The 19335-nt window shown below is 38.8% G+C and overlaps 1 protein-coding gene across 2 annotated transcripts in view; it reads right to left on the bottom strand.

The window, feature by feature from the left end:
• The window catches only part of LOC120080791 (ARM repeat superfamily protein), a 105236-nt gene that overhangs the window by 11463 nt on the left and 74438 nt on the right, over positions 1 to 19335 (bottom strand). For both annotated transcript variants that reach the window (XM_039035423.2, XM_039035431.2), the window contains exons 19-23: positions 17687 to 17874; positions 17520 to 17612; positions 7259 to 7446; positions 7026 to 7137; positions 3590 to 3747 (exon numbers count right to left, since the gene is read on the bottom strand). In XM_039035423.2, the coding sequence (XP_038891351.1) occupies positions 3590 to 3747; positions 7026 to 7137; positions 7259 to 7446; positions 17520 to 17612; positions 17687 to 17874 (739 nt within the window). The remainder of the gene's footprint in view (positions 1 to 3589; positions 3748 to 7025; positions 7138 to 7258; positions 7447 to 17519; positions 17613 to 17686; positions 17875 to 19335) is intronic.

Genomic DNA, 19335 nt, shown 5'->3' on the forward strand with positions numbered 1-19335 from the left:
AAAGACTATACATCTGTTGTGGAATTCAAAAAATCCTTCGTAATTGTGCTCTCCTAGTTGGCCTAAGAAAGCTTTAGATGCTTTTCTACAATTAGTTGAACGTCCTCAATTTTTTTTTTTTTTTTGAAACAGAAACAAGGCCTATTCATTGAACTAATGAAAGGAGTCTAAAACTCAATTTACAATGAAACAAACAAAGAAAAGAGAAAATACAACATCGAAATTGGACCAAACAAGGACCAAAAGAAAGACAAAGGAGAACAACCCTTAAGACAACACCCAAAGAATAAAATACCAAACTGCCAAACTACTAGCAAAGTACAAGACTTGAGGCTTGAACAGGAGGCCAAGCACAAAACCAACCCACAACAACATAATCTGCTTTAAAACCTCCCAAGTTGCTTTCTCTCTACTGTGCCCGACCATTGAGAAATACCTTTCAAGAGGAGAAACAAATGCGCATGGTGCAACCAATCAAATATTGTTCCATATGCTCTGCAGCTGTTTGAGTTCCAAGCAATCTCTCGGAGAACTCTCAACAACCCAATCAATCATGCTGACAAACAAGTTCAAAAGTTTGTACTGTCCTTCTAACAGAGAATAAAACTTGGAGCATCTTCCAAGATTCAAATAAAATTTAAAACAAACATAAAAACCCCCACCAGCTAGAAAGACTTCCAAGATCTCTTGTGCTTCACGTCAGAAACTTTAAAGAGGAAAAGATAAAGATAGCAACCCCAAAATCTCACAAACAGCTATAAGCAGCTCAACCAAGAATGATATCACAAGCTACAATTATTGAATGTCGATGCTTGGGAATATCTTCCTTTCTGAGAGGGTTAGAAAAAAAAAAAAAAAAGACTTCATCCTCACCTTTCAAGTGAGCTTCCTCCGGTTGAAATAAATGACAAATATTGAAACCAAACCCATGAGCTGTCTCTTCCTCTTGTATTTTCCTCTGTATCAGAATTTTCAAGCTCTTCACTACTAACACTTACTATTGATTATTCGTCTGTCTCTAGCTTTTTTTTTTTTACAAGAATTACTTGGAAAACTAGCCAAGAGACCTCTCAAAAAGTTAATGTTTGAGCCAGAAATTTTAAAGTTGGAATGGATAAAAGAAGGATGATTCGAAGAAGCAATTTTAGGCTTTTCAGGTATAAGCTCGAGATTTGTATTTTGACACAAAATTCCTCAAGCAAATCCGAGTTCACCATTTTAGACCACGAATTTAGGAAAGAAGTTTTTTTTTTTCTGGCAAAATGCTTGGGATATGGCTTGAACAAATGTGAGCGCTTCTTTGCTTCCACTGGCTGAGAGACGTGAGCTAGGGAAGAAGGAACAACCATACTATTACAATGAAGCAATGAAGAGGGGGCTACTGAAAGATGAGGGTTGTCGTCGTTTGATATTCTAGGAGAGAGAAAATTAACGCAATCAATTATTGCCTTTTCATTATGGTAGGAACCAACGACATTCTACCTTAAGGACGAAACTTCATTGGTTGGGAATACGAGAAGGACAAGAGACAGCTTTGGGCAAGGGACAATTAAATTTGAAGGTGAAACAACCGGGTCTGTGGCTTTCATGGCGGCAAAGGTTGGCTGAAAATCATTCGAAAGGATATCAGGGATCTTTTTTTGGATAGCAGTTGTATCACCAACGGGATCTAAGGATTCAAACTCTATCAATTGGTCTAATAAAATCTTTAACAAATAAGTCACCTTGCACCCTTGAGGGAGGATTAATTAATTCAATGTCTCCAAAATTCAGAAAAATAGAACCACGTTTTTTATCAATGATTTCTATGGTTGATGACGTGAATCTGCATAAATTTTTATTAACTTGAATTTTGGCTTCAGATACATTAAGAAGGCTTAAAGTATCCGTTGCAATATCTTGCAGTACTCCAAAATAAGCTCCTATAGCTTCAAACGTTTGCCTACACCAATAATCTAAAGGGAGATTCTTGATTGAAATCCACCCTCCATATCCTTTTGAATACAAGGGTCAGCTATGCATAAACTTGTTCCATTTTTCAAACTTTAGATGGAATGATCGATACCTCTGCCATTTGCCTGGTTTCTCAATCAAGTCCTGCAAAACACCTTGGTCCAATTTGAGTAAAACATTTTCTGGAAACAGAGGATAGACAATGACATTAGAATGTAAGAATCTTTTTTAGCATTTTGGCTATTTTTGACCAATCATTGAACTCAAACAAACGGAAAACTATCCATAAGTTACTAAAATCTTCTTGAAAAACATCAGAATTCTTTAATATCCAATATTGTTGCATGTTTATCGGGTACTAAAACAGAGCATTGTTTCAATCTTGGAAAAGCTTCAGAATCGATGCTCTGTTTCTTCGACCGGAACAAAGAGCTTTTATGGACATGAATTCTTCACAAGGTCCACATAGCTTTCTCCCTGGGATGGCAAAACTTTTGATGCTGACTGCCTTGGTATTAAGGGCTTAACTGAATCTTCAGAACTTCTCTGGAACTCTAGGAGTATTAACGCAAAAGAATACCAACCTTGCAATGAATCACTGGAAGAAATATGAATAAAATATCTTTCTCCTAAAGATGGCCAAACCACACATCTCATAATCCATCCTGAGGATCCATGAAACTTCAACAATTGTGTGACACCTGAATCATCATGGCCATTTCTCACAAAGAAACATGAGAAGGATCCCTTAATCAAATCTAGAATACTTTCAACGAACCAACTTAGCTGGGATTTCGGCAGGAGAAGTAGCATGTTGACTTCCAAATCTTCCATAAAAAACTTACTAGAATCATGCCATACACAAAAATAGGATCCATTCGCATTGCAACTTTTTACTTCCATACTTTACGGTAAATCAGTTTACGAACAAGATGATCAGAAAGAAGAACCCATCAGAGAATTCTGAATCTCTGAACAAGATGATCGGAAAGTGAGGGTGCTGGCTGGAGCTACTGAACAGGTTGGTCTTAGTATTGCAAACCTTAAATGCAAGAACATTTCACTTCTTGCTAAATCATCTAGAGATCTTGGAGGTTACGAAAAGTCTGGACCATGTTTTACGGGACTGCCAGTTTGCTTCAACAATTTTGGAATTAAATCCTGGAGTCTTAATTATAAATGCTCAGGCGAAAATCCTTTGGAAAATCCTTTGCTTCAATGGGATCTTCACCCTCCTTTGAAGGCTGTTTGAAAAACATTCTTGATAAAGAAACCAACAGTGACTTTTTCCGGAGTTTGGTTATTCTTTTTACTTCTACTTGGTCCTCTACTTCTAAATTCTTTTGTAATTATAGCTTAACCCAAATTTATACTAATTGGAGTCATTTTTTTGTAAATTGTCTGTTGGATAACTCATCTCCCCCTTTTTTATTGTATCTTTCTTTTTTATAATGAAAATTATGTCATAAAAAAATATAGATCAGGCATCAACAGTTCTATCACAATGAAACTACTCATGCAAGGCACACATATAGACAGCTATTAGTTTGACCATATATGGTTACAAGAGTACCTGCAAGTGGAAATAAAAAAAGAAGGAAAGCATCCACGTGTATACATTAAATTAAAAGCTTACCCGTGACATCGCTGAAACACCGAGCAAAGCATACAGAATATTCGATACAAGTCCCTCGCCGCTGTGGGATAGGACGCGAATAACCATAGAATTGAATGATCCCTCAGAATTGGTACTTGCAAATTCTAACATTGATGCTAGACTAACATCCAAGAAACCTAAACGGGCAAAGCAATTTAGAGAAAATAAGACTCGAAATAATTATTTAAAAGGCAACAAAAATCAAGCTAATAGGGAAGAGTCAAGTAGATGGCTTCCGGGGAAAAAGTATAATATAAGTTCTGATCATTTGTTTCTTTTGTTTTTGTTTTTTTCCCCATCAGTGTGAATAAAAATTTTCTTCAATGAGTTTTCAATTGTACTTTTTTTAAACACCAAACAAACTTTTCATTGACGGATGAAAAGGAAGAGAATAGTATAGAGATGCAATCTCCCAATGGGGAAGGAAAGAAAAACAAAAATAGAACTAATAAAAGCAAAAACTAGAACCTGGAGGAGCTAGCAACAAAGACCAACAACATAGAGAACAACAAAAGAAAAAAAAAAAAAAAATACAAGGACGTCAACCCTTTGAGACAACAAACAAAAACTTGAAAAAACCAACAAAACCACCAGGCTCGAATCTTTAGCTGAGGCAAAACCACTCCAAATACTAAGAATTTGCCTCCCCACAATGAATGCACTTTGAGTTGGGACTATAATGTTTGGCATGATCCCTTTGAGTCTTTTTGCAAGCACTTTTGCCACTATTTTATACACAAGAGTGGTCAGGCTAATACGTCTAAAGTCTTTTACCAACACCGCATCCTCTTGAATTAGGCATATGAAATTCTCTTTAACATATGAGTTTTCTCTTTAACACATTTCATATATGAGATAAAGACAGATACTGAACCATTTACCAAGTCATCTTGTAATAGTCTTTCTTTATCCATTAATGCTTCAATTACAACTGAATCGTTTAGCAAGTTTTGCTGATGCAATTTATCACCTTCAATCATTAATGCTTCAATATCTGAGGACCATTCATCCTATGTGGTTAAAAGGGAGGGTGGTATAGAGACCTTTCATCTTCTAATACAATTTAAACTCAATCCAGTCAAGAAAGTTCTTAAACTCCTCCAATCGAAGGCTTTTTGCTGAGGAAGATGAAATGAATCAGATTGATGCTCAATTCGTAGTTATTAAGACAGGTGCAGAGTCTTTAAATGAGGAAGTCGAAAAGACTTCTTATGAGGTAATTACTACAACGAAGATATCCAACAAAAACTTAAAGAAGAAAGCGAATTTTGATGTGGAGGAGCCATTGGCAGCCTTACTATCTGTGTCAGATGAAATTCTATTAAAAAAGAATGATAATTGCATTGGAAAATCAATGCATTTAATTCCTCTAGAAGATGCCAACTCTCTCAATGAGGGTGTCAACCTAGTTTGGCAGTCCAAGCAACTTTTCCAGCAAAGAGGGTGTCAACCTAGTTGAGATGTCCGGGTGCGCCTCCTGATCCATAGATCTTATGTTTAATGCTCCTTGTATAACTCTATTGTACTTTGAGCATTCTTTCAATCATTAATAAAGAGACTAGTTTCCTTTTCAAAGAAAACTATCCATCAAGAGACCAACTAGAACATGCAGATTACCTGGGGGGGGCCATATAGTGTATTCAAAATAACTTTCATTGAATTAGTTAAACTTAGCCAAACAAAGGAATCTAGAGTCGTCCCCATCTTTTTTGGAGAAGAACGTGTGAACCAGATCCTGTAACATCTCAATTGAAAGGTATATCTTCTAATTATTAATTGAGTTCTCAATAGTAAACATGTTCTTCTCACACCTTATAAAAAAACTAGTTTTGAATACAACAACTCATCACCTCTTTCAAAGTGAGTTTGGCTCAGTGGTATTGGCTTGACCTATGTCCCAAGAGATTGGAAGTTCAATCCCCCACCCCGAAGTTGTTGTACTAAAAAACACAACTCATCTCATCCAATGGGTTCAAGGACATCTTGAATGGAAAGGATTGAAGAGATAACTAGCTATAAGATAGAAGAAAACAAACAAAAAGCTACCCAAGAAAAGCAGAAACAAAATGTAGGAGTCTACCAACATCTCAAAGTCACCGATTGGTGACTGGAGACACAGCAGAAGAAGCATGTAAGGTGCGCAATACTGTCTGAGGTTGTTAGTAGAGGTCGGAGGTTGGACGGAAGGAAAGGTAGGGTTTCATGGTGGCTTGGGTTTGTATCAAGGAGAAGAAATGACTAGGAATGGGAAAAGGCAGTTGCTGGACTGGGGTTTCAAGGTGGACGAAGGCTGGACGAAAGGTGGTCGCCAATTGGAGAGGATTGAGGTGGCCGATGGTGGTCAAAGAACGAATGAAGGGGCTAGGGTTATTTATTTATTTATTTTATAATTTTTAAAATTTTTTAGAAAAGAGAATGGAGGGTTTTATCCAAAACTATGACCAAGGCGAAGAGTGGTCAGAGGTTGATAGAGGGTGGTTGAGACATTTTAGGTGGTCAACGGTGGTTGGAAATAAACGGACAAACGATTAGGGTGGGTCAGACTTGGTTGATGGGTGGCTAGGGTTTGGGAGACACGTGTCCATATCCTCTAAAGCCCAAGAAGAAATTGCTCCTCAATGGACTCCAAATGTCTTTGAAGTGAAATTCTCATCACCTATACAAGGAGTAACAAACAGGCAAACAAGTTGAGGTTTCAACACTGAAGAACTCTCCCAAAAATCTTAACTAGTCCTAATCTCTAGACAACACAAGTAAAAATGAGTGGGATGATATAGGATTCCTCGTGTTGATGATTCAGACTTACTAATTAGTAAGGAAAAGGCCAAAAGCTTTACCGTACACTATTTTGGGAACTATATGTAATATGATGGTTTATTTGAGTCCTATCAAGCTTTTGTTTCTATGATTGACCGAGTTTAAGTACTAGCCAAAATCCATGAAGTTCAAATGCATTGTTGGAGAAAGTAACACGAGATGAGATTAATACATTTGAGGGACAGTGGCTGACTAGCCAAGTGGGAAACAAACTGTGGAATGCATGTGAAATTTTACAGTGAAGGATGACTCTTTTAGCCTCGTTGAGAGAGGATTTATTCAATTCTATGAGATTGGCGAGTAGGAAATCATTGCTTGAATGGCTAAACTCTACGTGGTATTTGTGAATTGTGTTAGATTGATTGTTGGGTTAAGGTGAGTTTTCACTTATGCGAATTGGACACGTTAGCCACTCCCAAAGAAAAAGGACAAGCACCCGGCACTAGCCATCAGAAAAATTGGTTGCTGACATTTGAACTGTAAGTCTTTAAGATTATAGCTGCATCGTCTGATATCATTTGGATTCTCTACTCCATCAGCCAACAACACAACTATATTCTTATGGAGGGATGGAAAAGAAGCGATGCATAGCACTTACAAGATAGGTATGACATTGCTGCTAATGCTGCTCCACGATGCATGGCTGTGCAACATATAGCAGCCTTCTGGAATGAAACCTCCAAAAGAGAACCAGATGCAGCTAATATTTCCTGGAATACGTCCACAAATCAAACAGCCATCAAATTCTATTTTCTCCTAAAGGATAAATGAAACTATACCTATAATATTAAAGAAAGAAAAGGAAAAGAATAATGGAACTAAAAGAACAACCTTGTGAGAGCATCGGAGAAAAATTGATGCAAAATTTGTGTAAGCCTCCACTAGATCAGGTTCTTGGTCACATATGTACGAGGAATTAATAGCACTTACGGATGCTGCATAAGTAAACCTTTCAAAAGTGGTGATAAACAAATGCCCAAATTTTTCTTGATGGCCATATTCTTCAACAATAACTGAAGCTGCAAATGATAATTTATTAAAATAGTTGGTCAGTAAAAGCACTGCCTGTATGTCTCCACAAATTGTGGGACAGTGCCTCAAGGAAAAAAACATTTCTAAGAAAATCATAACCAAGTCAATGGATGAAAAAAATTTGTATCTTTCACAAACTTGCCCAAGCTAACAATATGCTCGCTGAAGTAGCATGGTGGCCTCTTATCTTTTAGGAAGTAGGTTTAGGAAAAGTGATTGGCATTGCTAAGTAGCATGGTGGCCTCTATCATTTTTTTTTTTTTTTTTTTTTGAAAAGAAAACAAGTCTTTTTATTCAAATAATTAAATGAGACTAATGCTCAAAGTACAAGAGAAATGTACAAAGAGCATAAAGCATAAAATCTAAGGATCAGAAGGTGCACCCGAACATCTCAACTAGGTTGACACCCCCTTAGTGCCCTCATCATATCTTACAAACTAACTCAATGAAAAAATGTTCAATGCTAAAATAGTCCTTACAATGAATCAATAAAGATACAAAAAGACAGCTGTCAACCAAAGCTTCTACAACAAAATACCAAAAAGAAGAAGAAAAAACATCCTAAAACAAGATCACACTATGCTGTAACTCTGAATCCAAAGACTTCAAACTTCTGTCAATCTTCTTGTATGAAGGCCCTCCAATTTAAGCTTATTTCTTGTAATGAGTAACCTGCGAAGGTTTTAGAAAGAGAGCACCACAAATGAAGCATTAAGCCTAGCAGCCTCAAAACGAGCAAACCAAGGAGTTTTCTTGTCTTGGAACACTCTTTGGTTTCTTTCAAACCAAAGTTCAACGAGCAAAGCTTTTACTGCATTAATCCACAACAGATTTGGAATTTTCTTAAAGGTTGGCCCTATAAGAATCTGCTGCACATTATTCTTGAATTCATTATCGAAAACCCAACAGATATTAAAGCATTCAAAAAGAGATCTCCAACAATTATTGGCATAGGCACAATCATAGAATAAATGCTCTAGATCTTCCCCTTCTGCTTTGCATAAAACATACCAATTAGGAGATAAACTGTGAGAAAACAGCTTCTGTTGTAAAACAGAAGAATAATTAAGTGTTCCAAACAACATGATCCAGACTGTAATACTCACTCTCCGAGGATGGTGGCCTCTATCTTCTTCAGGAAAATCATCCTTCAAAGTTGTCTTACAACCTCAGTTATGAGTCTTCTTCCAATTCTGTCAGTCTTATTCCTAAGTCTACTTCCAGTTTTAAATCCTTGTCTTGTGAAAGCTAAGTCATGTTATGGCACTTTTGTCTCGGTCATCAAATTTTGTATCTTGAAAAATTATTTCCTCATTTCTTCATTAATAAAAATAACGAGTCATTTTTAATGTGAAATTTGTCATCTCCCAGAAATACCAAAGATATTAATCCAAGTGTGCCCTACAAATCTTCCAACCCTTTTGTATTGATCCATAGTGGCATTTGGGGGCCTTCGCTAGTTAGAAATATATTAGGAGCACAGTAGTTCATAATTTTTATTGAATACCATATAGGGCTACCATGGACATATCTCGCAAAGGATAAAGCTGAAACATCAACTATCTTCCAATCCATCCATTCTATGATTTCGACTCAATTTCAAAATTTGATTCAAATCCTTAGAACCGACAATGCTCGAAACTATGTCAATTGAATTCTTGAACCATTTCTTTCATCTCAGGGTATTGTTCATGATGAAAATAAAGAGGAAGGAGAAAAGAAACACACGAATAATTTACGTGGAAAATCCTAGGCCAGGGAGAAAGAACCACGATCTAGACTAGTTTTTTATTATTCAAGTAATATAGAAATACAGAAAGACTGCTCAAATAAATAGACAGACAGGAAGCTTTAGGCCCATAAGAGAATTACAAATAAGCCCCTAGGGCAAACCAACCCTTTTTCGACACTCCCCCTCAATTGGGGCGTAAATATCAACTAGACCCAACTTGCTGATACAGTAATCAAAACTCTGTCTTAACAACCCCTTTGTAAGGACATCTACAATTTGTTGATTAGAAGGGATGTAGGGAATACATATGCTCCCATTGTCCAGTCTTTCTTTAGTGAAATGTCTGTCAATCTCGATGTGTTTGGTCCTATCGTGCTGGACCGGATTGTTGGCAATACTTATTGCTGCTTTATTGTCACAGAACAATTTCATTGGAAGCTCACTGTCTTGTTGAAGATCTGTCAATACTTTCTTCAACCAGATTTCTTCACATATCCCATACTCATGGCTCTATATTCGGCTTCTGCATTACTTCTGCCAACCACTCCCTGTTTTTTACTTCTCCAAGTGACCAGATTGCTCCAGACAAAAGTACAATACCCAAACATAGACTTTCTATCAACAGTAGACCCAGCCCAGTCCAAATCAGTATATGCTTCTATACCACGTTTACTAAACTTCCTGAACATAAGACCTTTACCAGGAGTGCCCTTTAGATACCGTAGAATGCGTTCGACGACTGTCATATGTTCCTCATAGGGAGCATGCATGAATTGACTAACACCACTCGCGGCATAAGATATATCAGGTCTCGTGTGAGATAAATATATCAACTTCCCGACTAACCGCTGATATCTCTCTTTACTAACAGGGGCTCCATTGTTAACATTACTCAGTTTGGCATTATACTTCGTAGGGGTGTCTATAGGTTTACACCCAGTCATTCCTGTTTCTTTGAGGAGATCCAGAATATACTTTTGTTGTGAGACAGAGATACCCTCTTTCGACCGAGCCACCTCCATCCCAAGAAAGTATCGCAATTTTCCCAGATCTATAATTTCAAATTCTTCAGCCATCTTTGTTTTAAGTCTCATAATTTCATCAGTATCATCACCGTCAGAACAATGTCATCTACATACACAATAAGTATTGAGATCTTTCCTGAACTAGACCTTTTTGTAAACAATGTGTTATCTAAGTGCCCCTAATCATACCCCTGTGCTTTAACAAACGTGGTGAATCTGTCAAACCTCTTGGAGACTGTTTCAACCCATGCAGTGACTTCTTCAATCTACAAACCCGATGCTTAAACTGGTTTTCGAAGCCGGGTGGAGGGCTCATATAGACTTCTTCTTCGAGTTCTCCATTAAGAAACGCATTCTTCACATCCAATTGGTACAAAGGTCAATCTTTATTAACAGCAACAGATAACAGCACCCGGATCGTATTGAGTTTGGCCACAGGAGAGAATGTCTCAGAGTAATCAATACCAAAGGTTTGGGTAAAGCCTTTGGCTACCAGTCTCACCTTGTATCTGTCAATCAAACCATCGGATTTGTACTTGACAGTAAAAACCCATCTACATCCAACCGTCTTGTGCCCCTCAGGAAGAGCAACCTGTTTCCATGTCTCATTTTTCTCTAGAGCTCTCATTTCTTCCATAACTGCAGCCTTCCACTCAGGAGTTTCCAATGCAACTTGTATATTACTTGGAACCATTACTGTATCTAGACTGGTAGTGAGAGCCTTGAACTCAGGAAATAGATTACTATATGTCATGTAACTATGCATAGGGAACTTTGTACATGACCTAGTCCCTTTTCTCAATGCAATTGGAAGATCAAGAGACGCATCACGGTTTTTCTCTTCTCCAAGTTTCTTACTGTAGCTAGCCGTCTGATCTATGGATCTTTCTTTAGAACTTCTCACACAATCACTTTCCCTTCCACTATTCTCGTTTGCTGGAGTTATTTCCTCAGTGTTGTCTTTTCCATCAGTTTCTCCATCCTCCTCAATTCCCTCTATTTTCTCATCATTTTCACCAATCTCTATATCTCTGTCCACTCTGCAATTATTAGTCTCAACACAATTATCAGTATCACAAGCAGGGATGTTCATACCTGAGATTGAGACCGAGTCAGACTCATGAACTAGAGCCGGAGAAGCGACAGGCAGCACTGTTTCCTTCCTGAGATTCTTCCTGTAGTAAGTTAACTAAGGGACTTGATTAGTAAGAAGAACAGGACTAGGGAGAACAAGGCTAGGATGTTCAGGTTCAGCCGACACCTCTAGGAGAATGGAATACGTGGACCAGTTAGCCTCTTCACTAGGACTCTCTCCCTGAAGAGGACTAATGGGAAAGAAAGGTTGATCTTCGAGAAAGGTGACATCCATAGACATAAAGTATTTCCGAGACGAGGGATGATAACACTTGTACCCACGTTGATGGAGAGGGTACCCAACAAAGACACATTTCTGGGCACGAGGAGTGAATTTTGTACGATTGGGACCGTGGGTATAGACGAAGACAACACATCCAAACACCCGTAGAGGTACGTCAGGAATTAACCAGGTGTTGGGATACGATTCTTTGAAACAGTCAAGGGGAGTATGAAAGGCTAAGACACGGGAAGACATGCGGTTGATAAGGTGGGCTACAATGAGGATAGCATCGCCCCACATATAGGAAGGAAGAGAGGTAGATATCATAAGGGTACGAGCGACATTTACTAGATGCCTATTTTTCCTCTCGGCTACTCTGTTTTGCCGGGGAGTATAGGCACACGAGCTTTGATGGATAATTCCTTTAGAGACCAAGAAGTCCCTAAACGAGTTATTAACGAATTCACGCCCCGTTGTCACTCCGTAAAATGTCAATTTTTGTGTTGAACTGGGTTTCTATGGTCGCATAGAATTGTTGGAAAACAGAGGACACCTCAGACTTATCGGTCAAAAGAAAGACCCATATCAGTCTGGTGTAATTGTCAATAAAGGTGACAAACCACCGTTTTCCTGTAGAGGTGGTTGGTGAAGGATCCCCAAACATCACTGTGGATAAGACTGAAAGGTTTGGACGGTTTGTAAGGCTGAGGATGAAAAGAAACACGACTTTGTTTAACCCGGATACACACATCGCACTGTAAGGATAATAGATTAATATTATGAAATAAATGCGGAAAAAGATACTTCATATATTAAAATTGGGATGTCCCAGATGGAAATGCCATAACATAAAATCGGTTTCAACAGTAGAGAAATTCAAAAAAATAAAACTAGTCCTATAACCATCCTTAAAGGAAGTTTCATCAGTCAGGAAATAGAGTCCCCTATCGTGCCGAGCAGTGCCAATCGTCATCCCCGAGCTTAGATCCTGAAACAAAACAATGTCGGGTGAGAAACAGTCTGACAGTTTAGGTCCCTTGTAATTTTACTGACAGATAGTAAGTTGTACGAAATTTTAGGAACATGCAACACATCACGCAATATTGGACCCTCAAACGGAGAAAGATGTCCTTTCCCTACGACAGGGGCAAAGGACCCATCTGCGATTCTAATCTTTTCATTTCCTGCGCTCAGGTGATATGATACAAAATGATCAGAAGACCCAGTCAGGTGATCTGTTGCTCCAGAATCCACAATCCAAGGCCATTTTCCATTAATGTTAATAAAACTAAAGGATTGAGTCGTACCCGAGTGTGCAATTGCACTAACCCCAACAGCACTTAAGTTACTCTGACCGTCAGTTTGAAGCAAAGTCGAGGTCTTGTCATTTGGAGGTTTTCCATGTAGCTTCCAGCACTGGTCTTTCGTGTGCCATGGTTTTTTGCAATGCTCACAAACAGGTGGAGGTTTCTTGTCACTATCAGATCCGGAGGATTTGGTGGCAAAAGCAGCAGCCTCAGTAGATGTAACTACTGAAATATTCATGGCACTATACTTTTCTTCTTCGAGGCGTATTTCAGAGCACACCTCCATCAGTGACGATGTAGGACGTTGGCCCAAGATCCTGCTGCGAACACCATCAAACTTCGGATTTAGCCAAGCCAGAAAATCATACACTCAATCAACTTCCTCAATTTTAGAATACTGCATCCCACCATGTGTACATTTCCAGATAATCTCACGGCATAAGTTCATTTCTTGCCATAACAAGGATAATTTGTTGAAGTATGATGTTACGTCCATAGTCCCTTGCTTACATTCATGGACTTGCTTGCGTAAGGTATAAAGGCGGGATGCATTCTGCTTCTTCGAATACAACTGCTATACTGCATCCCAAATGTCTTTGGCAGTTGCCATATAAAGTAACTGTCTGCCAATTTGAGGTTCCATGCTACTCACCAGAACTGATCGTAGCAATGAATCTTCTGCTCTTCAGATACATTCGTGGGGGCTATCGGGTTCAGGTTTGGGTATCTCCCCAGTTAGATAGCCAAATTTTTGTCTTCCTTCTCGCCATTCTGATGGATTGCAACCAGGAGAAATAATTTTGGCCATTCAACTTTTCTCCAATAATAATTCCTACAGAGTGTCCTATTGATCCAGATAACAAATTTGCAGCAGGTAAAGAATGGAAAGAGTTTACTGGGTTCTCGGAGCATAGCTGTACATTGGACGACTCTGGTTGAGCACTTTGCGAGTTTGTACCAAGAACTGACCCAAAATCCGCGAGTTGTTGCTGAAGGAAAAGAAATCTACTTTTAATCTCATCAGAACACACCCCAATCACACCTGTCGGAGAGTTCGCCGGAAACATGACAAGACCAACGTCACTGCAGTCAGAGTGGACAGGCTGATCGGAGGTTGCTGGTCAGAGACACCACCGACTAGCCGTGCCAAATAAGTCGTTGCGGCTTCCAGTCTGAACCCTAGGGTTGTCGAGTTTGGACGCCGTGAAGGCTGCTGGATTCGTGGTGAAGGCTCGTCGAGTTTGGACGCCATCGACCGATCTGGTGTGCACGGAAGGTTGGGTTGCGATCGGATCTACTCGCCGAACGTCGTTTGCACCCGACAGATCGACTGATCTGCGGGTGAAGTGTGGCTGGGCGTTGTTCAGATCTGGACGCCGAAATCCTTCTGCACCCAATACGTTGAAGACTCCGATAGGGTTTCTGTGTTCCTCCACGGCCGGCCGCGACTCAGTCTGTCCGCGATTCTCCTTGACTGGGCGTGACCCGATCTGTCCGTCGATGGATTGGGCTGTCTGTCTGGCAACACTCATTTGTTGAAGAAGGCGAGGTAAGGCAGTTATCTCAAAATTGGTCGTCAAAGGAGACTCATCAATGGTGGCTAGAGTTTCGTCGCCAGACTCTAATACCATGATGAAAATAAAAGAGGAAAGAGAAAAGAAACACACAAATAATTTACGTGGAAAACCCTAGACCAGGGAGAAAAAATCACGATCTAGACTAGTTTTTTATTATTCAAGTAATACAGAAATACAGAAAAACTGCTCAAACAAATAGACAGACAGGAAGCCCTAGGCCCATAAGAGAATTACAAATAAGCCCCTAGGGCAAACCAACCCTTTTTCGACAGTTCACAATAGTTCATGTGTGGACACCCCTTAACAAAATGGGATTGGAAAAATACATCTCTTTCAGGGTAGCACGTTCTCATGTTTGTCCATCATGTTCCTAAACATTTTTTGGGGAGAAGTCAATCTTATAAATAGAATATTTTGTATCCCAATAATTCAATAGGGGAAGAGTGGCTGCTTCAAGAGGGCTTAGACAAGGTGATCCTCTCTCCCCTTTTCTTTATCTTCTAGTCAGCGAAGTGTTGAATGCATTAATCTCCAAACTCAATCATTCTAGCATCATTAAAGGGTTTTTAGTTGGCAAAGAGCAAGTCTAAGTCTCCATACTTCAATTTGCGGATGATACCTTATTGTTTTGCAAACATGACAGCACTATGCTGTCAAAACTTAAGCATACAGTAGAGCTATTTGAATGGTGTTCAGGGCAGAAGGTAAATTGGGATAAATCAGCACTCTACGGCATTAATGTGGATGATAGTGAGGTCTATAATGCAGCAGCCTCTTAAATGTGTTGGCTGACCACCTCCCCTTCCTTTATCTAGGGTTGCCTCTGGGGTGTTATCCAAAAAGAGCCTCCTTTTGGCAGCCGGTCCTAGATAAAGTACAAGGCAAACTCGACAAATGGAGAAGATTCAATCTATCAAGGGGTGGAAGAGCCACCCTTTGTACCTCAGTCCTTTCAAACCTCCCAACCTATTATTTGGCAATCTTTCTTATGCCCGAAGGGGTAGCAACTAAAATGGAAAGGTTTATACGAAGTTTCTTTTGGGAAGGTAATAAGGGCAGCAAGCAAAATCACTTGGTCAAATGGGAATTGGTTCAAAAACCTATAGCAGATGGTGGTCTAGGTCTCGGAGGGCTCAGAGCTATGAACATTACACTACTTGCTAAATGGGGATGGAGATTTTTCAATGAGCAAAACTCTCTTTGGGGTAAAGTGGTCAGAAGTATCCATGGTACGGATGCTTTTGATTGGCATACGACAGAGAAAGGAGTTAGAAGCCTGAAAAGTCCATGGGTCAGCATCTCAAAAACATGGCTGAAGGTAGAATCCTTGGCCACTTTCAAACTTGGTAATGGCAGTCGTATTGCTTTCTGGTTAGACACTTGGGAAGGACATTCTCCATTCAGCATCCTTTTTCCTAGCTTATTCAGAATCACCACGCTACCCAATGGCTCAGTTGCCGATCATTGGGACAATAACATAGCTTCGTGGTCCATTACTTTTCGAAGATCGCTTAAAGATGAAGAAGTGTCAGCCTTCCAAGACTTGTTGAGGAAAATTGTAAGTAGAAGCCCTTCTCTCTCTTTTGATAAAAGAGTGTGGTCCATCTCAAACAATGTCCATTACAATGTTAAATCCCTCAAAAGCCACCTCACACCATTCTCCCCTTTGGAAAAGCCCATCTTCTCGGCTATTTGGAAAACAAAAAGCCCAAGAAGAGTCAACATCCTCATTTGGATTATGCTTTTTGGTCAGCTGAATGTAGCTGAAGTCCTCCAAAAGAAGCAACCAGCATCCTCCCTTTCCCCCACAGTATGCCCACTCTGCCTACATCACAGCGAGGACTCGCTTCACCTTTTCTTTATATGCCCCTACTCAAGTTGGTGCTGGAATAAGCTGCTGTGTTTTTTCAATCTTCCATGGACCTTGTGCAATGATTTCAAAAGTAATGTGTTTCAGCTCCTTGCCGGACCCACCTCCCACAAATCTATCCGTTTGTTATGGTGCACTGCTGTAAAAGCTTTATTGGTAGACCTTTGGTTTGAAAGGAACCAAAGAATTTTCCATAACAAAGCCACTAGTTGCCAAGATCGCTTTGAAGCCGCCCGTCTTCAAGCCTCCTCCTGGTGCCTCCTCTCCGACCTTTTCCATGCCTACAGCCTTTCAGACTTCAACCTCAATTGGGAGACCTTTATCTCAACCCCTCCCAACGGACAGCACTAAAATCCTCCAGATTTCTAGATTCCAGCAACGCATATTGAACTTTTTATATTTTTATTATTTTCAGGCCACTGTTTTGGCTTCATCCTTGGTTTTTTCACTTTTGTTGTCTCTTTAGGCTTTGTCCACTTTTTGTAATCTTGTTCTCTTATCTCTCAGTCATGGGATAGAATTGGATATGATGAGGATGCTAAGGGAGTGTCAACCTAGTTGAGACGTTCGGGTGCATCTCCTGATCCTTTCACAAGCACTTGTATTCTCGCTTTGCTCTTTGTATAACTCTCTTGTACTTAGAGCTTTCGCTCATCTTTATTTATTAATATAATGAATCGTTTCCTTTTCAAAAAAAAGAAATATAGCCTTTTTATATAGAAGAAAGACTGAATACATAAAAGGAAAGAATTATGATGAGAGTAAAATAAAATCATTGAAGATTTTACAGCTAATTATCTTATTTACAACCAAAACCTCTATTTTTGGAGGTTTAATGGATTAACCAAAAAACTTCTAACCACATAAATATTTCGTTGTATTTTCTGTTTAACCAAAAATCTCTTCATGGCTAATCTACTTGGTTATATTTGCTATTTGATTTTTTTTTTCTTTTTCACTCCCATTGGGACTTTGTATCCTTCAAACACTTATTCCTTTTCATAATATCAATGAGCAGATGTTTCTAGTTAAAATAAAAATAAAAATAAAAGATATATAACTAACTTACTACAAACTGGAACAACTAACAACTCAACTAAAGTTTCTAAAACCACTGCCAATCATGCTACATCACACTTTTCCACATCATCGAATGAAGATAATAACTGCAACAAAGAGTAAATAATATTACCTGTTTTGATGTAACATTCATGACCATGGAACAAAACAAAATTTGTCGATAAGCAATCTAAGACTTTCGGCAGCAATGCAACAAAGTGTTGACCTGCATATTAAACATTAAATGGATGGGTCTAGTAGAAGACAAAAAACGAAATAATCAAAAGATAAACAGCAAACCTGAAGACTGGATGGCTAGAGATAGAGCACGACAAGCTGCCGCAGAGAGATTACCATTCTCCATATGTTCACACCTTAGAAGTTTCTCTAGCATTGGCCAGAAAACTATCAACAAAGAAAACATAGGATCATCCAGAGTAGGCTCAGTTGACAAAGACGTGGCTAGATGGCTAAATACAGTACCCATCCTGAAAACAAACAACCAGACATAAGGATTTGTGCAGAAAACATTGTGTCATACAGGAAAACCATAACAGATTGAGCAGTTTATACAAAATAAAACCAAGTCTATAAGGGAAAAATAGATAATGGCTGGTGTGTGACCATGCTAATACAATACCCATGGACTTGATAAGACTCAACAAGTAAATGGATGAAATACATGGAAATGTTTATTATTGGCGTGTCAGTGATAATTTAGGAGGGAGAAATTGGATAATGCTATAACCTTTTTTTTCCTTACTAAATCACTGACGTTAGTAGAACCATGTTCTCTTCCTAAATCCTTTGTGTCAGAACTGAGGAAATCATAGAGGCCAAGAAAGGTGAATATTGTATCTTGGTTGATCTTCGTGGAAATTCTAAATATGGTAAATTAAAAGAAAATCTGCTTTTTGGTCTTTAAATTTGGGTTGCTACAAGTTGCATCTTGTCAAAACTAAAGGTATGAGAGAATAATGATAATCTATTCCATTCACTAAACTATGTATGTAGATAAGTGTGCAAAAGTAGCCTTAGTAAAAAAAACTAAAAAAAATAAAAGAGAGGTGTTAGAAATTGCATCTCCATAAGAGGTGCTTCGAGTATGAAGATCATTGGAAAATCAGGGGACTCAATATGAAAAGAAAAGGGGGTTGCCTGGTGTAAAACTCTTAGGTTTGAGAAAGAATCAAAATACCTTATTCATTCACCAAAGATATGAATATATACAAGAGTACAAAGCATAGAAAAGGAAAATATCACAAAATATTTACAAGAATGGAAAACCCTAACTATAGAATTATAACACCTGGAAAGACCTTTCGGCAGTATAGATCTTTTTTTCTCCTTAGCAAATAATTATGGAAGTTGCTCTCTAAACAGGGAGGAAGTGGAAAAGTCGGGTGTTTCTTGAGGATGGAAGAGGAATGGTCCGTCTTTATTTTCCTTGGTTGAAGGGGAAGCAGACTTCAATTTCCAAACTCCCAATTAAATTTGTTAAAAGATAGAAAATAGAGAACACTAAGTTTACGTGGAAAACCCTAGAACACGAAGAAAAAACCACGATAGAGAGTCTCTTTTATTATTTTTAATACACAATGAAAGTTACAATAGAAGTCATATATAGGCTCTAGCAAGCCCTAAAATAAAGGAAATAAACATAGGGTCAAGTAAAATACTAAAATACCCTTGGGGCTATAAACTATCAACAAAGCCCTTATTTTCAACACTTCCCCTCAAGTTGGGGCATAGATGTCAATCAGACCCAACTTGCAAACACATGGGTCAAAATTTTGCCTGAGTAACCCTTCGGTGAGAACATCAACTTGTTGACTAGATGGAATATAGGGAATACAGATACTGTCATTGTCCAGTTTCTCTTTTATAAAGTATCTGTCAATCTCCACATGTTTCGTTATATCATGTTGTACAGGATTATTGGCTATGCT

Source organism: Benincasa hispida, chromosome 1 (genome assembly GCF_027475165.1).
Source record: "Benincasa hispida cultivar pf3 chromosome 1, pf3_genome.v1.1, whole genome shotgun sequence".
In the NCBI taxonomy this organism is placed as follows: domain Eukaryota; kingdom Viridiplantae; phylum Streptophyta; class Magnoliopsida; order Cucurbitales; family Cucurbitaceae; genus Benincasa; species Benincasa hispida.